The sequence below is a fragment of the Lipotes vexillifer genome, unplaced genomic scaffold (genome assembly GCF_000442215.2).
Source record: "Lipotes vexillifer unplaced genomic scaffold, Lipotes_vexillifer_v1.1 scaffold38, whole genome shotgun sequence".
NCBI lineage: Eukaryota > Metazoa > Chordata > Mammalia > Artiodactyla > Lipotidae > Lipotes > Lipotes vexillifer.
The window spans coordinates 1524935-1550426 of NW_006791464.1; the positions used below are offsets into that span (position 1 = coordinate 1524935).

General features: G+C 34.9%; 1 protein-coding gene across 2 annotated transcripts in view; it reads right to left on the reverse strand.

Annotated features, from left to right (window-relative positions):
- KLHL4 (kelch like family member 4) overlaps positions 1-25492 on the reverse strand; it is a 124504-nt gene that overhangs the window by 21024 nt on the left and 77988 nt on the right. For both annotated transcript variants that reach the window (XM_007464439.1, XM_007464440.1), the window contains exons 7-9: positions 22445-22669; positions 20616-20778; positions 18639-18851 (exon numbers count right to left, since the gene is read on the reverse strand). In XM_007464439.1, coding sequence (XP_007464501.1) covers positions 18639-18851; positions 20616-20778; positions 22445-22669 — 601 coding nt within the window. The remainder of the gene's footprint in view (positions 1-18638; positions 18852-20615; positions 20779-22444; positions 22670-25492) is intronic.

Here is a 25492-nt window from a genome sequence, read left to right on the forward strand (position 1 = left end):
ATGTATAACTGACTCACTCTGTTATAAAGCAGAAACTAACACACCATTGTAAAGGAATTATACCCCAATAAAGATGTTAAAAAATAAAATAAAATAAATAAAATAAATAAAAATAAATAAAATTAAAAAAAAAAAGAAAATTGAAATTGTATCAAGTTTCTTTTACAACCACAATGCTATGATACTAGATATCAATTAGAGGAAAATGTCTTAAAAAATACAAACACATGGAGGCTAAACAATACACTACTTAAAAACGAAGTGATCACTGAAGAAATCAAAGAGGAAATAAAAAAAAATACCTAGAAACAAATGACAATAGAGACACAATGATCCAAAACCTATGGGATGCAGGAAAAGCAGTTCTAAGAGGGAAGTTTAGAGCAATACAATCCTACCTTAAGAAACAGGAAACATCTCAAATAAACAACCTAACATTGCACCTAAAGCAATTAGAGAAAGAAGAACAAAAAAACCCCACAGTTAGCAGAAGGAAAGAAAACATAAAGAACAGATCAGAAATAAATGAAAAAGAAATGAAGGAAATGATAGCAAAGATCAATAAAACTAAAAGCTGGATCTTTGAGATGACAAAAAAATTCATAAACCATTAGCCAGACTCATCAAGATAAAAAGGAAGAAGATGCAAATCAATAGAATTAGAAATGAAAAAGGAGAAGTAACAACTGACACTGCAGAAATACAAAAGATCATGAGAGTTTACTACAAGCAACTCTATGCCAATAAAACCTGGAAGAAATGGAGAAATACTTACATATATACAACCTGCCAAGACTGAACCAGGAAGAAATAATAAATATGAACAGACTAATCACAAGTGCTGAAATTAGAGACTGTTATCAAAAATCTTCTAACAAACAAAAGCCAAGGACCAAATGGCTTCACAGCCGAATTCTAACAAACCCTTAGAGAAGAGATAACACCTATCCTTCTCAATATAGCAGAGGGAAAAACACTCCCAAACTCATTTCATGAGGACACAATCACCCTGATACCAAAACCAGACAAGGATGTCACAAAGAAAGAAAACTACAGGCCAGAATCACTGATGAGCATAGATGAAAAAATCCTCAACAAAATACTAGCAGACGGAATCCAACAGCACATTGAAAGGATTATACACCAGGATCAAGTAGGTTTTATTCCAGGAATGCATTCAATAAATGCAAATCAAAAATGTGATACACCATATTAACAAATTGAAGGAGAAAAACCATATAATCATCACAATAGATGCAGAGAAAGCTTTGGACAAAATTCAACACCCATTTATGATAAAAACACTGGAGAAAGTAGGCATAGAGGGAAATTTCCTCAACATAATAAAGGCCATATATGACAAACCCACGACCAACATCGTCGTCAATGATAAAAAACTGAAAGCATTTCCACTAAGATCAGGAAGAAGACAAGGTTGCCCACTCACATCACTCTTATTCAACATAGTTTTAGAAGTTTTAGCCACAGCAATCAGAGAAGAAAAGGAAATAAAAGGAATCCAAATCAGAAAAGAAGAAGTAAAGTTGTCACAGTTTGCAGATGGCATGATACTATACATAGAGAATCCTAAAGGTGCTACCAGAAAACTCCTAGATCTAATCAATGAACTTGGTAAAGTAGCAGTATACAAAATTAATGCACAGAAATCTCAGGCATTCCTATACACTAATGATGAAAATTCTGAAAGGGAAATAAAGAAAATACTCCCATTTACCATTGCAACAAAAGGAATAAAATAGCTAGGAATAAACCTACCTAAGGAGACAAAAGACCTGTATGCAGAAAAGTATAAGAAACTGATGAAAGAAATTAAACATGACACACATAGATGGAGAAATATACCATGTTCTTGGATTGGAAGAATCAACATCATGAAAATGACTTTACTACCCAAAGCAATCTACAGATTCAAGGCAATCACTATCAAACTACCACAGGCATTTTTCACAAAACTAGAACAAATAATTTCACAATTTGTATGGAAACACAAAAGACTCCGGATAGCCAAAGAAATCTTGAGAACAAAAAACGGAGCTGGAGGAATCAGGCTCCCAGACTTCAGACTATATTAAAAAGCTACAATAATCAAGAGAGTATGGTACGGGAACAAAAGCAGAAAGATAGATCAATGGAACAGGATAGAAAATCCAGAGATCAACCCATGCACATATGATCATGTTATCTTTGATAAAGGAGGCAGGAATGTACAGGGGAGAAAGGACAGCCTCTTCAATAAGTGGTGCTGGGAAAACTGGACAGGTACATGTAAAAGTATGAGATTAGATCACTCCCTAATACCATAATCAAAAATAAGCTCAAAATGGATTAAAGACCTAAATGTAAGGCCAGAAGCTATCAAACTCATAGAGGAAAACATAGGCAAAACACTCTATGACATAAATCACAGCAAGATCCATTTTGACCCACCTCCTAGAGAAATGGAAATAAAAACAAAAATAAACAAATAGGACCTAATGAAACTTCAAAAGTTTTTCCCAGCAAAGGAAACAAAAACAAGATGAAAAGCAACCCGCAGAATGGGAGAAAATATTTCCAAATGAAACAACTGATAAAGAATTAATCTCCAAAATTTATAAGCAGCTCATGCAGCTCAATAACAAAAAAAAACAAACAACCCAATCCAAAACTAGGAAGAATACTTAAATAGACATTTATCCAAAGAAGATACACAGACTGCCAGCAAACAAAGGAAAGAATGCTCAACATAATTAATCATTAGAGAAATGCAAATAAAACTACAAAGAGATATCACCTCACACCATTCAGAATGGTCATCATCAAAAAATCTAGAAACAATAAAAGCTGGAGAGGGTGTGGAGAAAAGGGAACACTCTTGCACTGCTTGTGGGAATGTGAATTGGTTCAGCCACTATGGAGAACAGTATGGAAGTTCCTTAAAAAACTACAAATAGAACTACCATATGACCCAGCAATCCCACGACAGGGCATATACCCTGAGAAAACCATAATTCAAAAAGAGTCATGTACTGAAATGTTCATTGCAGCTATATTTACAAGAGAAAGGAGGTGGAAACAATGTAAGAGTCCATCATCAGATGAATGGATAGATGAATGGATAAAGAAGATGTGACATATATATACACAATGGAATATTACTCAGCCATAAAAAGAAATGAGATTGAGCTATTTGTAATGAAGTGGGTAGACTTAGAGTCTGACATACAGAGTGCAGTAAGTCAGAAAGAAAAAGACAAATACCGTATGCTAACACACACACACACACACACACACACACACACACACACACACACACATATATATATATATATATATGGAAATTAAGAGAAAAAATGTCATCAAGAGCCTAGGGGTAAGACAGGAATAAAGACACAGACTTATTAGAGAATGGACTGGAGGATATTGGGAGGGGGAAGAGTAAGCTGTGACAAAGCGAGAGAGAGGCATGGACATATATACAGTGCCAAACGTAAGGTAGATAGCTAGTGGGAAGCAGCCACATAGCACAGGGTGATCAGCTCTGTGCTTTGTGACCACCTGGAGGGGTGGGATATGCAGGGTGGGAGAGAGGGAGATGCAAGAGGGAGGAAATATGGGAAAATATGTATATGTATAGCTGATTCACTTTGTTATAGAGTGGAAACTAGCACACCATGGTAAAGCAATTATACTCCAATAAATATGTAAAAAAATAACGAAGTGATAACTGAAGAAATCAAAGAGGAAATTAAATAATACCTAGAAACAAATAACCATGGAGACAAAATGACAAAAAACCTGTGGGATGTGGCAAAAGCAGTTCTAAGAGAGAGGTTTATAGCAATAAAATCCTACCTTAAGAAACAGGAAACATCTCGAATAAACAACCTAACCTTGCATCTAAAGCAATTAGAGAAAGAAGAAGAACAACAACAAAAAGTTAGCAGAAGGCAGGAAATCATACAGATCAGATCAGAAATAAATGAAAAAGAAGTGAAGGAAATGATAGCAAAGATCAAAAAAAGTAAAAGCCGGTTCTTTGAGAAATAAACAAAATAGATTAATCATTAGCCAGACTCATCATGAAAAAAAGGGAGAAGACTCAAATTAATAGAATTAGAAATGAAAAAGGAGAAGTAACAACTGACACTGCAGAAATACAAAAGAACATGAGAGATTACTACAAACAACTCTATGCCAATAAAATGGGCAATCTGGAAAATTGGACAAATTCTTAGAAAGGCACAACCTGCCAAGAGTGAATCAGGAAGAAATAGAAAATATGAACAGACCAATCACAAGCCCTGAAATTGAAACTGTGATTACAAATCTTCCAACAACCAAAAGCCCAGGACCAGATGGCTTCACAGGGGACTTCTATCAAACATTTAGAGAACAGCTAACACCTATCCTTCTCAAACTCTTCCAAAATATAGCAGAGGGAGGAACACTCCCAAACTCATTCTACGAGACCACCATCACCCTGATACCAAACTCAGACAAGGATGTCACAAAGAAAGAAAATTACAGGCCAATATTACTGATAAACGTAGATGTAAAAATATGCAGCAAAATACTAACAATCAGAATCCAACAGCACATTAAAAGGATCATACACCATGATCAGGTAGGGTCTATTCCAGGAATGCAAGGATTGTTCTATATATGCAAATCAATCAATGTGATACACCATATTAACAGATTGAAGGAGAAAAACCATATGGTCATCTCAATAGATGTAGAGAAAGCTTGTGAAAAATTCAACACCCATTTATGATAAAAACCCTCCAGAAAGTAGGCATAGAGGGGACTTTACTCAACATAATAAAGGCCATATATGACAAACTCAAAGCTAACATCGTCCTCAATGCTGAATAACTGAAAGCATTTCCACTAATATCAGGAACAAGACAAGGTTGCCCACTCTCAGCATTATTATTCAACATGGTTTTTGAAGTTTTAGCCACAGCAATAAGAGAAGAAATGGAAATAAAAAGAATCGAAATTGGAAAAGAAGTAAAGCTTTCACTGTTTGTAGATGACTTAATACAATACATAGAGAATGCTAAAGATGCTACCAGACAAATTCTCGAGCTAATCAATAATTTGGTAAAATAGCATGATACAAAATTAATGCACAGTAATGTCTGGCATTCCTATACACTAATGATGAAAAATCTGAAAGTGAAATGAAGAAAATTCTCACATATACCATTGCAACTAAAAGAATAAAATATCTAGGAAAAAAAAACCTACCTAAGGAGACAAAAGACCTGTATGAAGAAATTATAAAAACACTGATGAAAGAAATTAAAGATGATACAAATAGATGGAGAGATATACCATGTTCTTGGATTGGAAGAATCAACATTGTGAAAATGACTCTACTACACAAAGCAGTCTACAAATTCAATGGAATCCCTATCAAACTACCACTGGCATTTTTCACAGAACTAGAACAAAATATTTCACAATTTTTATGGAAACACAAAAGACCCTGAATAGCCAAAGCAATCTTGAGAAAGAAAAATGGAGCTGGAGGAATCAGGCTCCCTGACTTCAGACTGTACTACAAAGCTACAATAATCAAGACAGTATGGTACTGGCACAAAAACAGAAATATGGATCAATAGAACAGGATAGAAAACCCAGAGGTAAACCCACGTCCATATGGTTACCTTATCTTTGATAAAGGAGGCAGGAATGTACAATGGAGAAAGGACAGCTTCTTCAATAAGCAGTGCTGGGACAACTGGACCAGTACATGTAAAAGTATGAGATTAGAACACTCCTTAACACCATACACTAAAATAAGCTCAAAATGGATTAAAGACATAAATGTAAGGTCAGAAACAATCAACCTCTTACAGGAAAACATAGGCAGAACCCTCTATGACATAAATCACAGAAAGATGCTTTTTGACCCACCTCCTAGAGAAATGGAAATAAAACCAAAAATAAACAAATGGGACCTAATGAAACTTCAAAGCTTTTGCACAGCAAAGGAAACCATAAACAAGACCAAAAGTCAACCCTCCGAATGGGAGAAAATATTTGCAAATGAAGCAACTGACAAAGGATTAATCTCCAAAATTTACAAACAGCTGATGCAGCTCAATAAGAAAAAGACAAACAACCCAATCCAAAAATGTGCAGAAAACTTAGACATTTCTCCAAAGAAGATATACAGATTGCCAACAAACACATGAAAGAATGCTCAACATAATTAATCATTAGAGAAATGCAAATCAAAAGTACAATGAGATATCATCTCACACAGGTCAGAATGGCCATCATCAAAAAATCTAGGAACAATAAATGCTGGAGAGGGTGTGGAGAAAAGGGAACACTCTTGCACTGCTGGTGGGAATGTGAATTGGTACAGCCACTATGGAGAACAGTATGGAGGGTCCTTAGAAAACTAGAAATAGAACTACCATATTCCCCAGCAATCCCCCTACTTGGTGTATACCCTGAGAAATCCATAATTCAAAAAGAGTCATTTACCAAAATGTTCATTGCAGCTCTATTTACAATAGCCAGGACATGGAAACAACCTAAGTGTCCATTACTGGATGAATGGATAATGGAGATGTGCCACATATATACAGTGGAATATTACTGAGCCATAAAAAGAAATGAAATTGAGTTATTTGTAGTGAGCTGGATGGACCTATAGTCTGTCATACAGTGTGAAGTAAGTCAGAAAGAGAAAGACAGATATCATATGCTAACACATATATATGGAATCTAAGAAAAAAAATGTCATGTAGTACCTAGGGGTAAGATGGGAATAAAGTCACAGACCTACTAGAGAATGGACTCCACGATATGGGGAGGGGGAAGGGTAAGCTGTGACAAAGTGAGAGAGTGGCATGGACATATATACACTACCAAAGCTAAAATAGATAGTTAGTGGGAAACAGCCGCATAACACAGGGAGATCAGCTCGGTGCTTTGTGACCACCTGAATGGGTGGTATAGGGTGGGTGGAAGGGAGGGAAACACAAGAATGAGGAGATATGGGAACATATGTATATGTATAACTGATTAATTTTGTTATAAATCAGAAAGTAACATACCATTGTAAAGCAATTATATTCCAATAAATATGTAAAAACAACAACAACAACAAAAAAAAACAACCTGCAAAAAACCTTACCTTACACCTTAATAAACTAGAAAAAGAAGAGTAACTAAACCCAAAGCCAGTGTAAGGTAGGAAATAATAGAAATTAGATCATAGATAAATAATATAGAGAAAACAAAACAATAGAGAAAATCAATGAAATTACAAGTTGGTTCTGCAAAACATTCAAATTGATAAACCGTTAGCTAGATTGAGTCTGAGAAGAAGACAAAACTCCCATAAAATCAAATGAAAGAGGTAGCAATTAGTACTGATTTTACAGAAAGTAAGGATTTTTAAAGTACTATCAACAATTGTTCACTAACAATTTGATTAACCATCATGAAATGGACAAATTTCTAGAAACACACAACCTATCAAGATTGAACCATTAGAATATTTCTATTTTCAAGATGAAATGGAAAATATGAATAGACCTCTAATGGTAAGGAGAGCAAAAGTATCCCAACAAAGTACAGTTCATCATTAAACAACATGAGTGTTAGGGGCACCAACTCTATGTACAGTCAAAAATTCGTGTGTAGCTTTACAGTCCTCCCTCCATATCCATGGTTCCACATTTTTGGATTTAACTAACCAAGGATTGTATAGTACTGTAGTATGTATTTATGGAAAAAATCTCCACATCTAAGTAGACCTGTGCAGTTCAAACCCATGTAGTTCAAGGGTCGACTGTATTCAAAAATCTTCCAAAAAAGAAAAGCCTAGGGTCAGATGGCTTTACTGGTGAATTTTACTTCAGATTTAGAAAATAACTAACACCAATTTTTCTCAAAATCTTCCCAAAAGTTAGAGAAGAGGTAACACTTACTCATTCTATAAGGCCAGCATTGCACTGATACCAAAGCCAGACACTATAAGAAAACTACATACCAATATTCCTAATAAATAGTGATGCAAAAAATTTTCAACATAAAACTAGCAAATTGAATTCACCAGCATTATTAATTTGATTATTCATCATAGTAATGTGGGATTTATTCCTGGAATGCAACAATGGGTTATATATGAAAATCAATCCATGCAACAAACCACAATGACAGAATGAAGGGGGAAAAATCATATGATTATCTCAACTTATGCAGAAAAAGTATGTGACAAAGTTCATCACTCTTTAATGATTAAAAACCCTACCCAAAGCAGGAATAGAATGAAACCAACTCAACATAATAACAGCCATATGTGGAAAACCCAGGTCTATCATATTCAATGGGGAAAGACTGAAGGCTTTCTCTCTAAGATCAAAAACAAGACAATAATGAGAATTTTCACTACTTCTATTCAACATAATACTGAATTACTAGTTAGAGTTGGAAGAGAAATAAAATGCATCCACACTGGAAAGGAAGCAATTAAAGAAGACACCAATAAGTGGAAAGATACCACGTGTTCCTGGATTAGAAGACTCAATGTTGTTAAGATGTCAGTATCACCCAAGTGATCTACAGATTCAATGCAACATCTATAAAAACACCAATAACATTTTTTGCAGGAAGAGAAATATCCATTATAAACCCATATGGAATCTCAGGTACCCAGAGTAGCCAAAATAATTTTGAAAAAAGATGAAAAAAGATTGACATATCACACTTCTTGATTACAAAACTTATTAGAAAGCTATGGTAATAAAGAGTGTGGTACTGGCATAACAGATATAATTACCAATGAAATAGAATACAGACCCCAGAAATAAACCCTCACATTCATGGTCAAATAATTTTTGACATTGGGGCCAGGAAGATTCAATGGGGAAAGTACTGTTGTTCCAACTGATTCAAAGGCTGATGGGAAAACGGGATATCCACATATAAAATAATGAAGTTGGATCGTTACCCTACTCCATATATAAAAAATTTACTCAAACAGATCAAAGGCCTGAAAATAAGACCTAAAACAGTAAAACTCTTATATGAATACATAGCGGAAATTATTTATAACATTGGATTTGGCAATGATCTTTTGGATATGACTCTAAAATTACAAAGTCTGAAAAAAATAGATAAAAAGGATTTAATATAAAAATTTGCACATCAAAGGGTGCTATCATCAGAATGAAAAGGCAACTGATGGAATGAAAGAAACAATTTGCAAATCACATATCTGACAAGGGGTTAATAAAGAGAATATATGAAGAATTCCTATAATTCAACATCAAAAAGAAAAACAACCTGATTAAAAGATGGGCAAAAGACTGGAATATGCCTTTCTACAAAGAAGATATACAAATGGCCAATAGCACCTATTAAGATTTGCAACATATCTAATCATTAGAGAAACTCAAATCACAACCACAAAACGGTACCACTTCAAATCCATTGGGATAGCCATGAAAAATAAAAGAAAACAATGTTGGTGAAGATGTACAGAAATCGGAATCCTTCTGCTTTGTTGGTGGGAATAGAAAAGGTGCAGCTGCAATGGAAAACAGTATGGTGGTCCCACAAACATTTAAAAATAGGGAGGACCTTCAAGATGGCAGAGAAGTAAGATGTAAAGATCACCTTCCTCTCCACAAATGCATCAAAAATACACCTACATGTGGAACAAGTCCTACATAACACCTACTGAACACTGGCAGAAGGCCTCAGACTTCACAAAAGGCAAGAAACTCCCCATGTACCTGGGTAGAGCAATAGAAAAAAGAAACAAAACAGAGGCAAAAGAATATGGATGGGACATGCACCTCTGAGAGGGAGCAGGGAAGGAGGAAAAGTTTCCACACACTAGGAAGCCCCTTTACTGGTGGAAATGGGGGGTGGGCGGGGGGGAAGCATTGGAGCCACAGAGGAGAGCACAGCAAAAGGTGCAGAGGGCAAAGCAGAGAGATTCCTGCACAGAGGATCAGTGCTGACCAGCACTCACCAGCCTGAGAGGCTTGTCTCCTCACTTGCTGGTGCGGGTGGGGACTGGGAGCTGAGACTCGGGATTCAGAGGTCAGATCCCAGGAAAATGACTGAGGTTCGCTGCGTGAACACAGCCTGAAGGGGGCTAGTATGCCACAGGTAGCTGGGAAGGAGTACGGGAAAAAGTCTGGAAATGCCTAAGATTTAGGAGACTATTTTTCTGGGGTGCACGAGGAGAGGAGATTCAGAACACTGCCTAAACAAGCTTCAGAGACAGGCGCGAGCCACGTCTATCAGTGTGGACAACAGAGACAGGCATGAAATTCTAAGGCTGCTGCTGCAGCCAACAAGAAGCCAGTGTGAAAGCATAGGTCACTATCCACACCTCCCCTTCCAGGAGCCTGTGCAGCCCACCACTGCCAAAGTCCCATGAGCCAGGGACAACTTCCCCAGGAGACACATGGCATGCCCCAGTCTGTTACAATATCACACTGGCCTCTGCCACCACAGGCTGACCATGCATTCCATACCCCTGACTCCCCTTGCCTGAGTGAGTCAGAGTCCCCTAGTCAGTTGCTCCCTTTAACTTCCTCCTGTCTTCATGAAAAACAGATGCCCAAGGGTGACGTACATGCAGAGGCGGGGCAAAATCCAAAGCTGAACACCAGCAACTGTGCAAACAAAGAAGTGAAAAGGAAATTTCTCTGTGCAGCCTCGGGAGTAGAGGATAGTATCTCCACAATCAAATTGATGTACCCTGCATTTGTGGAATACCTGAATAGACAATGAATCATCCCAAAATTGAGGCAGTGGACTTTGGGAGCAACTGTTGACTTTGGGTTTGCTGTATGCGACTGACTAGATTCTGATTTCATGTTTACATTGGTATAGGTTTTAGTGCTTGTAATCATTGGTGGACTTGTTGATTGGTTTGGTTGCTCTCATATTTTTTTAATTAAACTGTTTTTATTTTTATTTCAATATTTTTTTAATTTTAATAACTTTATTTTATTTTCTTATTTTTAAATTTTTTTTCTACATTTTCTTCTTAGCTGTGTGGCTGACAGGGTCTTGGTGCTCTGGCCAGGTGTGAGGCCTGAGAGTCTGAGGTGGGAGGGCCGAGTTCAGGACATTGGTCCACCAGAAAACTCTTGGCCCCATGTAATATCAAATGGCGAAAGCTCTCCCAGAGATCTCAGTCTCAATGCTAACACCCAACTCCAGTCAATGACCAGCAAGCTCCAGTGCTAGACACACCATGCCAAACAACTAGCAAGACAGGAACGCAACACCACCCATTTGCAGAAAGTCTGCCTAAAATCATACTAATTTCACAGATACCACAAAACACACCACCAGATGCAGCCCTGCCCACCAGAAAGACAAGGTCCAGGCCCACCCACCAGAACATAAGCATCAGTCCCTACCACCAGGAAGCCAACACAAGCCACAGAACCAACCTTAACCATAGGGGGCAGACACCAAAAGCAATGGGAACTATGAACCTGCAGCCAGAAAAAAGGAAACCTCAAACACAGTAAGTTAAGCAGAATGGGAAGACAGAGAAATATGCAGCAGATGAATGAGCAAGGCAAAACCCCACCACACCAAACAAATGAAGAAGAAATAGGCAGTCTACCTGAAAAAAAATTCAGAGTAACGATAGTAAACATGATGCAAAATCTTGGATATAGATTGGAGAAAACACAAGAAACATTTAAGAAGGACATAGAAGAACTAAAAAGCAAACAAAAAATGAGAAACAACACAATAAATGACATTAAAAATTCTCTAGAAGGAGAATAACTGAGGCAGAAGAAAGTAAAAGTGACTGGAAGTCAAAAGAGTGAAAATAACTATCACAGAGCAGAATAAAGAAAAAAGAATGAGAAGAATTGAAAACAGTCTCAAAGACTGCTGGGACAACATTAAATGCACCAATATTCAAATTATAGAGGTCCCAGAAGAAGAAGAGACAAAGAAAGGGAAGGAGAAAATATTTGAAGAGACTATAGTTGAAAACTTCCCTAATATGGGAAAGGAAATAATAAAGTCCAGGAAGGGTATAGAGACCCATACAGGATAAATCCAAGGAGAAACATGCCAAGACACATATTAATCAAACTATGAAAAATCAAATACAAAAAAAAAATTAAAAGCAGCAAGGGAAAAGCAACAAATAACATACAAGGGAATATCCATAATGTTAACAGCTGACCATCAGCAGAAACTCTGCAAGCCAGAAAGCAGTGGCAGGATATATTCAAAGTGATGAACAGGAAAAAAACTACAAGCAAGATTTCTCTACCCAGCAAGGATCTCATTCAGATTCAACGGCAAAATTAAAACTTTACAGACAAGCTAAAGCAAAGAGAATTTATCATCACCAAACCAGCTTTACAACAAATGCTAAAGTAACTTCTCTAGGCAGGAAACACAAGAGAAGGAAAAGAGCTACAATAACAAACCCCCCAAAATTAAGAAAATGGTAATAGGAACATACATATAAATAATTACCTTAAATGTAAATGGATTAAATACTCATACTAAAAGACAGACTGGCTAAATGGATACAAAAACCAGACCCATATATAAGCTGTTTAAAAGAGACCCACTTCAGACCTAGGGATACATAAAGACTGAAAGTGAGAGGATGGAAAAAGTTATTACATGCAAATGGAAAGCAAAAAAAGCTGGAGTAGGAATTCTTATATCAGACAAAATAGACTTTAAAATAAAGACTGCTACAAGAGACAAAGAAGGACGCTAAATAATGATCAAGGGATCAATCCAAGAAGAAGGTATATCAATTGTAAATATGCCCCAAACATAGGAACACCTCAATACATAAGCACAAATTTAATAGCCATAAAAGGGGAAATCAACATTAACACAATTACAGTAGAGGATTTTAACACCCCACTTGCACCAATGGACAGATCATCCAAAATGGAAATAAATACGGAAACACTTTAAATGACACGTTAAATAAGATGGACTTAATTGATATTTATAGGACTTTCCATACAAAAACAACAGAATACACTTTCTTTTCAAGTGCTCATGAAACATTCCCCAGGATAGATCATATCTTGGGTCACAAATTAAGCCTTGGTAAATTTAAGAAAATTTAAGTCGTATCAGGTATCTTTTCTCACCACAACACTATGAGATTAGATATCAATTACAGGAAAAAATACTGTAAAAAAGGCAAACACATGGAGACTAACCAATACACTGCTAAATATCCAAGAGATCACTGAAGAAATCAAAGAGGAAATCAAAAGCTACCTAGAAACAAATGACAATGAAAACACGATGACCCCAAACCTATGAGACACAGCAAAAGTAGTTTTAAGAGGGAAGTTTATCACAATAAAATTCTACCTTAAGAAACAAAAGAAATCTCAAAAAAACAACCTAACCTTACACCTAAGCAATTAGAGAAAGAAGAACAAAGAAAACCCAAACTTAGCAGAAGGAAAGAAATCATAATAATCAGAACAGGAATAAAAGAAAAAGAAATGAAAGAAATAATAGCAAAGTTCAATAAGACTAAAAGCTGATTCTTTGAGAAGATAAATAAAATTGAAAACAATTAGCCAGACTCATCAAGAAAATAAGGGAGAAGACTCAAATCAACAGAATTAGAAATGAAAAAGGAGAAGTAACAACTGACAATGTAGACATACAAAGGATCAAGAGAGATCACTACAAGCAACTATATGCCAATAAAATGGACAACCTGGAAGAAATGGACAAATTTTTGAAAAGCCCAACTTGCCGAGACTGAACCAGGAAGAAATATAAACGGATCAATTACAAGCACTGAAATGGAAACTCTGATTAAAAATCTTAAACAAAAGCCCAGGACCAGTTGGCTTCACAGATGAATTCTATTAAACATTTAGAGTAGAGCTAACACCTACACTTCTCAAACTCTTCCAAAATGTAGCAAGGGAAAGAACGCTCCGAAACTCATTCTACAAAGCCACCATCATCCTCATACCAAAACCAGAAAACAATTTCACAAAAAAAGGAATTTACAGGCCAATATCACTGAGGAACATAGATGCAAAAATCATCAACAAAATACTAGCAAACAGAATCCAACAACACATAAAAAAGATCATACACCATGATTAAATGGGGTTTATCCCAGGAATGCAAGGATTCTTCAATATATGCAAATCAATCAATGTGATACCCATATTAACAAATTGAAGGATAAAAACCATATGATCATCTCAATAGATGCAGAAAAAGATTTCGACAAAATTTAACACCCATTTATGATAAAACTCTCCAGAAAGTAGGCATAGCAGGAACTTGCATCAGCAAAATAAAGGCTATATATGAGAAACCTACAGCCAACATCATTCTCAATGGTGAAAAACAGAAAACATTTCGACTAAGATCTGAAAGAAGACAAGGTTGCTCACTCTCACCACTATTATTCAACATAGTTTTGGAAGTTTTGTCCACAGCAATCAGAGAAGAAAAAGAAATAAAAAGAATCCAAATGTGAAAAGAAGAAGTAAAACTGCCACTGTTTGCAGATGACATGATACTATACATAGAGAATCCTAAAGATGCTACCACAAAATTACTAGAACACATCAATGAATTTGATAAGTAGCAGGATACAAAATTTATGCACAGAAATCTCTTGCATTCCTATTCACTAATGATGAACAATGTGAAAGAGAATTTAAGGAAACACTCCCATTTACCTTTGCAACAAAAAGAATAAAATAACTAGGAATAAACCTACCTAAGGAGACAAAAGGCCTTATGCAGAAAACTATAAGACACTGCTGAAAGAAATTAAAGATGATACACACAGTTGGAGAGATATACCATGTTCTTGGATTGGAAGAATCAACACTGTGAAAATGATTGTACTCCCAAAGCAATCTACAGATTCAATGGAATCCTTATCAAGCCACCAATGGCATTTTTCACAGAACTAGAACAAAAATTTTCACAATTTGTATGGAAACACAAAAGTTCCCGAATAGCCAAAGCAATCTTGAGAAAGAAAAATGGAGCTGGAGGAATCAGGCTCCCTGACTTCAGATTATACAAAAAGCTACAGTAATCAAGACAGTATGGTACTGGCACAAAAACAGAAATATAGATCAATGGAACAGGATAGAAAGCCCAGAGATAAACCTACGCACATATGGACACCATATCTTTGATAAAAGAAGCAAGAATATACAATGGAGAAAAGATAGCCTCTTCAATAAGTGTTGCTGGGAAAATTGGACAGCTACACATTAAAGAATGAAATTAGAACACTCCCTAACACCATACACAGTAATAAACACAAAATGGATAAAAGACCTAAATGGTTATATGCCAGACACTATAAAACTCTTAGAGGGAAACATAGGCAGAACACTCTATGACATAAATCACAGCAAAATCCTTTTTGACCCATCTCTTAGAGAAATCTAAATAAAAAGAAAAAGAAGCTAATGGGACCTAATGAAACTTAGAAGCTTTTGCACAGCAAAGGAAACCATAAACCATATGAAAAGAACCCTTTGAATGGGAGAAAATATTTGGAAATGAAGCAACTGACAAAAGATTAATTTCCAAAATATACAAGCAGCTCATGCAACTCAATTTCAAAAAAACAAAAAACCCAATCCAAAAATGGGCAGAAGACCCAAATAGACATTTCTCCAAAGTAGTTATACAGATTGATGACAAATACATGAAAGGATGCTCAGCATCACTGATCATTAGAGAAATGCAAATCAAAATTATAATGAGTTATCACCTCACACCAGTCAGAATGGCCATCATCAAAAAATCTACAGGCAATAAATGCTGGAGAGGGTGTGGAGAAAAGGGTACCCTCTTGCACTTTTGGTGGGAATGTAAATTGATAAAGTCGCTATGGAGAACAGTATGGAGGCTCCTTAAAAAACTAAAAATAGAACTACCATATAACCAAGCAACCCCATTACTGGGCATATACCCTAAGAAATCCATAATTAAAAGGGTCATGTACCACAATGTTCATTGCAGCACTATTTACAATAGCCAGGAGATGGAAGCAACCTAAACGTCCATCGATAGATGAATGGATAAAGAAGATGTGGTACATATATACAATGGAATATTACTCAGCCATAAAAAGAAATGAAACTGAGTTATTTGTAGTGAGTTGGATGGACCTAGAGTCGGTCATACAGAGTGAAGTAAGTCAGAAAGAGAAAAACAAATACTGTATGCTAACACATATATATGGAATCAAAAAAAAAAGTTTCTGAAGAACCTAGGGGCAGGGCAGGAATAAGGATGCAGATGTAGAGAATGGACTTGAGGACATGGGGATGGGAAGGGTAAGCTGCGACACAGTGAGAGTGTGGCATGGACATATATACACTACCAAATGTGAAATAGATAGCTAGTGGGAAGAAGCGGCATAGCACTGGGAGGTCAGCTTGGTGCTTTGTGACCCCCTAGAGGGATGGTCTAGGGAGCATGGTAGGGAGATGAAAGAGGGAAGGGATATGGGATATATGTATACATATAGCTGATTCACTTTGTTATACAGCAGGAACTAACACACCATTGTAAAATGGTTGCACTCCAATAATGATGTTAAAAATAAAACATTTAAAAATAGAATTGCCATATGATAAAGCAACTCTACTTCTGTGTATATACCCAAAATTTGAAAGCAAAGACTCAAACAGATATTTTTACACCTATATCCTAGCAGCATTGTTCACAGTAGAAAAAAGTTGGAGCAACACATTTGTGCATTTACAAATGAATGGATAAAGAAAATGATGCTGTATGTACATATAATATTTTTCAGCTTTAAAAGGAAAGGAAATTTGGATAAATGCTATAACATGGATGAGACTTGAATAATTATTGCTAGGTTAAGTAAAATAAGCCAGAAACAAAAGGATTATGTATTATTCCACTTTTATGATGTACCTAGAATTATGAAATTCATAGAAAAGGAAAGTAAAATGGTGGCTGCCAGTGACTGAGGTGAGGGAAGAATGGGGATTTGTTTTTTAATAAGGATGGAGTTTCCGCTTGAGGAAATGAAAAAATATTTCTGGAGATGGATGATGGTAATGTTTTCACAACGATGTAAATGTATTTAATACCACTGAATTGTACAGTTAAAAATGGTTAAAAGTGTAAATTTTATGTGATGTATGTTTTGCCACACTAAAAATATCTAGCATAATTAAGAGGTGATCAACTACTACTTTGCTAACTTTGGGGAAAACTGATATGGATAATCTCAGTGTCACATATATTTGACTATAATATATTATATATTGAGACAGTAATTGAACTCTTTTATGTTTTGCATAATGTTAAATTAAAATTTGTTTGCATCTCTTAAGAGCCAATCTCAGGAAAAGCATTCCATATATACACTGAGTATCAGGGAGCTGGTCACTTATGATTAAACTTTAAAAAACAGAAAAAAATAGAAAAAGTCTATCATAAATCAATTATTCCCTATAAGAAATGAAGTATTAACATCATTGATTATGCTTTTCAGAAGAAAAAATAATATTCGTATTCTTTCCTTTAGTCTTTTTTTGCTACATTTTATCCTACATATCACTGTTAAATCAATTTCCCCCAAATTATTTTCTTTGTGATATTCCATTTCTCCAAATTTAATTATCCTTTTGCCTACAAGATGAAATCCAAAAGTTTCCACCTTGACATTTCAGGCTTTCAGAAAATCTGGTGCTTAATTGTGTTTTTGAATTGCTCTTCCAAATTGTTTCAACCTAAAGTCTCTTCTCATATCTATGAAGGTTTCTCCTTTATATTCAGGGTTTTGGCTGTGTTTTTTCCTAGACCTGAAATTCCCTCCATTCTTTTTTATGCCTACAAAGTACAAATTCTATCCTGTTCATGAATTTCCCTTGAGAACTCCATTCGTATTGATCTCTGTCTTCTGAATTCTGATAACTTTACTGACTGTAAATTTGTCACTGGAATGTGGTTAATATTATCAACGGTTATGTTTGTGCATATAGATATATATTTTTATATCTTGAAAGGGAATATGAAAGGTAAAACAACAAAGTAATATGACTGACATTTAAAAAAACACAGTGTACTTTGTTTGTCCAGATGAATGTCTCCCATTCAAAGAAGTTATCTTTGGGAAATTAAATACTTAATGCAACAGAGTCATTGTTCAAAACATTATTAACACTTCTCTTTGGGAAATCTTTCAGTTTATTTTGTAGTGATAAGCCTTCGTCCTTTGAGGATTGATTTTGTTTTCAAAACAGTAAATTTATTTTGATTTGAGCTGGTGAATAGTTGAATGATATAGCTTGTAATAAAATTTATTTATTCTTACATTTCTTTTGTCTCATTTTATAGGGTGACTATCAAATGATAAAACAACACATTCTTTTTATACATTTCTTATTATGAATCTGGAATGCATAAGGAGGATTTCTTCACAATATTTCGGGCCTAGGAGTAAGTGTACAACTTTACAAAGGATTATACCTCTGTAAGAATTAATACTTATTTGGAAGACTACTTTCTGGTAGCTTAAAAATCCTTCTTATTTCTGATAAAAACAAATAACCAAATAAATATATGAATAAAAAGGAATATTTTACCGTTCCACACAGTCAGAAAGTCTGGAGCAATGGTTAGAAGCAGGGGCATCATGACCCCCAACAACGTATAAGAATCCATTGTATGTTGCAACTCCCACACCTCCACGTCTTTTGGACATTGGAGCACACAGATTCCATTTGTTGGTATGTGGGTCAAAGTATTCCATAGATTTGAGGCAGGAACTTCCATCACGTCCACCAATAGCATATAGCCTAGAAAAAAGACAGAAGTGTGTGTGTGTGTGTGTGTGTGTGTGTGTGTAAATTTGTGCATAGAATGAAAGTGACAGAACCTTGTGCAAAGCATTGAACTGTGTGCTCTACTCCCTTAGTATTTTACAGTGAATGGCCTGAATTTGTGAATGGATAGTTATCTAAAGGCATTTGTTAAGGTCTACCTTACCCTAAACCTCTGTGTTTCATTATTTTTGTGAAAGTTACTTTGACATAATATAATAGATTAAAGGATCCCATTGGAAATGAAGTACAGAGAAAGAAGAGAGATTTCAAAATTGTTGGTAGTATTTGTCAGTTAAACCTCAATAAAGCTAAACATTTTTAAAGAAAGGTAAGATGTTTCCAAAACCCAACTATGGCAACCTTACAATTTTAGCTAGCTTTAATTGCTTAGCATTAGAATCCCTGTTGTTTTCTATAAACTATTTTATTTAGTGTAAAAAAAATTGTAACTAAGAAGATATTAATTTAATAAGTAACTAAGGGAATAGAATAAAACCTAGAAACCAGATGTTTTTCCTAGAAAGATATATTGGCTATGACATTTCTTTCATAAATTTTAAATGCCAATTCTTTTGATGAGCAGTATTTTTAATCTAATTTAAATTTAATCCTGCATCAATAAAGAAGATAAACATTTATTAAACTATAGGTCTATAATTGCCCTTCACGCTCAATTGTGAACAATAGCAAGTCAGAAAGATAAAATTAAATTAGTCATATTCTATGATTTCAGCTTCTTCTGTAATAAGTAGGAGATTGCTACTGAGTCGCCTGATATGATTCAGGTTAGGCAAGAGATAATCAGATTTAGGAGAATTTTAATCTCTAAGACACTGTAAGTCTGGGTCTCCTCTTAACTATAGACATTTCCTACTCCTTGCACAAGGTGCTAAAATTGAAATTGAATTTTAATTGAAATTGTATTAAAATTTCTACTGAACCCAATTATGTGATGAGATATTGGCTTTAGGCATATGCATAGTCAGTACAGACACACAAGGCTGTCTCCTGCCACTGACCCATCCTGGTGTCTGAATTTTTCATCATTCAAGTCTCTCCTATATGCTGGTCATTATCTCCAAAGGTTCCTTGTCGGAAAGCACATAATTACCTGAAAGAAGAACAATTCAAGCTCGTAGAAACCTCTAACATCATTGGGTTTCAATATATTAGCTTCTCTTATAGGCAAGCGATCAGGAAGAGGGAAAGATTCAGAAAGGTGGTACTTGTTGTAATTCTAAAATACTCAGGACAGTGAATGGTAAAGAACAAAGAGACTTGGCCTATTACAAAGACTTACCAAAGTTTTGATAAGTCAAGAATAAGTTATAATGTAAAAAATGGTAGCTTCTTGAGGGCAAGATTGGAACTGGTTTGCTTCTCAAATTTAATGTACACACAAGTCACTTGAGGATCTTGTTAAAATGTCTATTCTGATTCAGGTGGTCTAGGCTGGGGCTAAGATTCAGCATTTCTAAATAGATCTCAGGTAACACTGATGCTACTGGTCTTAGGACCACACTGGAGTAGTAAAGGATTACAGGATATTTAATTAAATGTTCATTTTAGATAAGAATTTTCCATCATAATGAAGGGACAGTTCCAACAAAGGCCTTCTACTATCGATAGCTAGGATGTCCTGGTCACTGGGAATGTTTATTGATTGGTGGATCACATCACTGAAGTGCTGTACCACATGAAATGGGAGCAAAAGCATGCATGCTTGAATTTACTCACTTGTTGTTTAATGCGACAACACCAACGGTGCTTCTAGGAGTTGACATACTGGCCACATAATTCCACTGACGTCCCTCAGGGTCCCATCTTTCTACAGTGTTTAGATAACTCCATCCATCATGACCACCAACAGCATACATTGGTCCTTCAAGTGTTGCTACGCCTAAAGTGTAAAAATAGCATGAGGGCTCACCTAGGTAGGCCACACACAATGGATGTTGTTTCATTTTTCAAGGAACTGACTGCTTAAAATTTTGTTTGTATCTCTTAAATGGTTTTGTAAATAATCATTTAATGAATAATTTGCTGATCTTGATATAAAAGTGAATATGGTCTTTTAACCCTAGGAAAATTTCAGGCATAGTTAGGGTATCATGGTTGTAATGTTGAAGTCAAAGGAAGTAGTGGGACACACCTTTTCTCAGGATTAATAGAAAAGGGAAACTGATTTGTTTTCTGGCATAATTTCAATGTTATTTTTCGAATGTAAGTGATAGATGAGGTATGATATCGAATCTTAGATAAAAATTTTAGGCTAACTGTGATAGGTCTTTCTAATCCCTGATTTTTATTATAGGGATAAAAAAATTCCCATGAGATAACTAAGTAGACAGGGATTTTTGAGGTTTAGTTAGAAATTTGTTCCAGTAGATACTATAAAAAGCCCCTTTCTGTTTCTCATCTGCTCTGGGAATTCACGTAACTCGTTCCTCCTCACCTTACCTTCTTCACCATCTCAATCCGCCTCTCAGAGGTATACCCTCATCACCTCTCCTATCTCTTTAGTAATATCAATTAGAATTTAACAATTTTCTCTGATTTCTCTGTAAGATATGTTTTCTAAACATCACACTGACAGAACTGAGCTGAATAATTACAGTCTATCATTTGATATAGATAATTTATCAGATATTTGGGGGCAAATAATACCAGTCCTGGATATGGCATGCTTTATCTGTGTAAAAGTCAGTTCTTAAAGAACAATGCAATTATTTGGCTTTTTTTTTTTTTTAAGAAACTCTATGTTATTGAATCGTATGGAGTCTGGCATGAAGAAAGATATACCTTGACAAATGCACAGGAGAATCAAAGTTCCCCACTGTTCCAGAAGTCTCCATTCCTTCTTAAACTTTTTTGGAACCTCTGGATTAAGTATAATTTAGAGCTACTCTCAACCAAAGTGTTTTTTCTAAATATTTCTGCCTTCAAACTGTATCCTAAGGCTTTTGCCTAAATATAGCTTTGCTTCTTATGTGAAGGGACACTAGAAACTAGTCCCTTGAAACAATGAAACAAAGAAACAATGTCTCTCCATTATCAAGTGTTCTTTTCTCTAAACTGAGTTTACAAAAAACTCCCTGTTGTAGTTTCGTGCTCTTCAACAATGTATTCCTTCTAAAAGTTTTTATCCTTCCTGAAGTGGGACCCCTTTAAAATACCGGTAGAATGGAGATAGGATTACAGCAAGTATGACATCTGAACCAAGAAAAAACTTTCACAGTCTTTTATCATTTGCTTAAGTTTTTCAGCATTTTGGAAACATTTTCACTAAGTGTTTGGCTAAATCTCAGTGATGTGCAGCTTAATTTTATTTTAATTATTTTTTTTTCAGATGGATGACCTTTATTATTTATTTTTAATTGAGGTATAGTTGTTTTACAATGTTGTGTTAATTTCTACTCTACAGCGGAGTTCCCTGTGCTATACAGCAGGTTCTCATTAGTTATCTATTTTATACATATTAGTTAGTGTATTCCAGCTTAATTTAATTTTTAAAAAGCTCTACTAACTGTACACTCTTTAGAAACTATGTAACATTAAACTCTTACCTAAGCCATGCCTGTGTGTTGACATGGGAGGCATCACCATCCAGATTTTGCCAACTGGATTAAAACATTCCACAGTATTCAAAGTTTTTAAACCATCTCTTCCTCCCACGATGTAGAGCTTATTATCAATAACAGCAACTCCAAACTGAAGCCTACGGCCACTCATGGTGCCAATATGTAACCAGCTGTTGGTCCTGAGGTCATATTTTTCAATTGTAGTGGTACCTGTTAAAGACATGTTGAACAATGGTAAAAACTGCTTGTATAAAAATTTTAATTGGCATCATTCATATTACATTTATGTCTCTATCATTTATAGCATAGGATCAGTGATTGCAACTCAAATTAAAATAAGTAGCCCAGATGAGTCTCCAACCTGGGAGGCAAGGTAAGGATAATATTTCACCACTTCTGAATCCAAATGGAGGAGTCAGAATAAAATAGTTTATTTAATATATAGAGTTTATATGCTTATAATGGCTATAATAAGCTATTGGTAGTACTAACACAGGTGTCAAACACCATATTTTACAACCAAAAATTACTTCAGAATCTATTACTGACTGTTTACATATCCATTATGGTTTTAATTACCTATGACCATTCAATCTACTAATTTATGACCTTTTATTTTTAGTTTGGTGTGTGTGTGGGTTGATTTAAAATACAAATGACTAAAAGAACAGGAATGAAAATTCCTTTTAAATGGAACTTCAGTGTTGATTCACATAATGTTCCATGATGGTAACACAAAGGATTATAATTAATGATATAATTATTTATATTTATATTATTTATGTATTATAATTAACAATGCAATTCTGAGGTATTACCTTCTTTATGTGTTAATAAAAGTTCAATTTTCTACTCAATTACTGAAATACCAAGTTTACTACCATAGTATACTGTCACTACTGCCATAGTAAATTGTCACTACTTCATAATAAATTATTACCCCTGTAGGCAATGCTTTTTACCAGTCATCAACAATAGCTGCTGTTATTTTTTAATAAAAATTTGATTCTGCACAACAGGAATTACCAAAGTAAGAAATGAAAGAATTAGAGATTCACATTCATAGCACACCTAAGACAGCTTGTGACAGATTTAGGGAATTTCAACCCAATTTCACAATGCCAACCATAGGAATAAGCAAAACCACTTTTCTGTTGTTCTACTGTGAGATTTGTGGAGAAAATATAATCCATTAGTTAAGATGAAAACAGTTAATATCTGAAGCTTTTTCACTGGCAAATTATAAGGCTACAGTATAAGGATTTAGGCAGAGTGTATATTATGTCTATGGCTGCTTCTGAAAGTTTTTCTTTTTATATTGGACTAATGGAAACAGTGTTTATATCTTTTTAGGTCTTTTCTGGTGAATGGTACACTATAAGTATTTTTGTCTCAAGAGTTTGGATTTTCACAATAAAAACATGCAAATATACAGGCACTCATTTACTCTTTCTCTTCAATCCCTGCATCTTTCATTGACAATGTGGATTTGGCTGAATGCTGATTTACAGATAGCAATCACTCTATTGACTATATTTATTGCTGAGAGGTCAAATAACACCACCTAGCTTTTATATAATAAATGTCTCTGGATGATACTGTTACAACTGAAATACCTACAAACAAACTCACATCTACTTTCACTCTGTCAAGCAGTCAATTTTCTCTGTCTGTTTTCATATCTTTCCACTACTTCATTCCAATCTTCCCACATCTGTCTTCCTATCCACTCTTTTCTATTTTAACTTTTCATTTTGAACTCTTTTCATTAGTGGAATTTACCAAAAAGCCAATTTAGATTAGGAAATGAAGGTTAGGGTGCACTAATTATTAAGATTATGGAGTTATTAATCGTGAAGTAATTAGGAAATTGTAGAAGTCTACATAAATCAGCTGTATGTTGAAGGTTTAAATTGAAATGATGAAGTCTGCTTCATACCAAGTTAATTTTTTCCAGACATTAGATAAAATATAAAAGATAAATTTACCCCATATCTACTATTTGAATCTATGAATATATATGACTTGTAGTCCTGTATCTTGAATTCTGAAAATTTCTTTAGCCCATTTGCTTACTTCCACAATTGCTCCAACTAACCAAAATGTAAATCCTCTAGGTAGCTTATTATGACAGCTCTATATTTGATGGGAAAACTTAGATTTTTTTTTTTTTACTAATCTCTTTCTTTAGGACTCACTTCATAATTTTTCTGTGTATATCAGTCTTCTACACTTAAACTTTGTAAATATTGTTTTTTATTTCATTTCAAAGCTCCTATTCAACCCTCACTTATGATCTATTCAAGAGGGAACAAAACCAGCCAAACATTGTAGTATTGTTTGGAACATGATAGTCCCTGCTGTGAATATATCTGATGTAGTGATTTCCTCCATCTATTTTTAAAATGAAATAAAAATCACTATATTAGCTTTTAATTTGTCCCCTGCCATATTGTCTCTCAGAATTCATTGTTTATAATAAAAGAAAGGTTACTGAAAACCTTGTATTCACAAAAGCCCACAGTTTACCATTTGACCATTTAAAATTTTTGACTCTGTGATCATACTTAGAATTTTTTGATGAATCTTTTAATATACACGGTAAGAGTTATAGTTAACTCCAGCCACTTGCCTGATATATATATTTAGCAACTAATTCCAAGTTAATTGTATGAGTCAGAAAGGTAATTAAAGACTGAGGAAGTACTGTATTTCCTAAACATCAAAAGGTGAAAGTTCAAAAAGTATCTTAAAAAAAGATAAGTGAAACAACACACTGTAAGAAAAGGCATGCATATAGAAATTTTTTTAAGAATGTAAATTGATATGTTTTTAAATGTAATACTGATTTATATAGATAAATGCTACAACTTTAATGTTTTTGCTTTACTTATTTTTTTTCTTTTCTTCCTTTCTTGTTTTGCTCCTAAGTGCTCACCCTGATTTTTAAATAGATTCTAAAACCCTCAAAGAGAGGGGTCAGTTTTGTTGTTGTTGTTGTTGTTCTTTCATCTAAAATAGTGGCAGTATAGC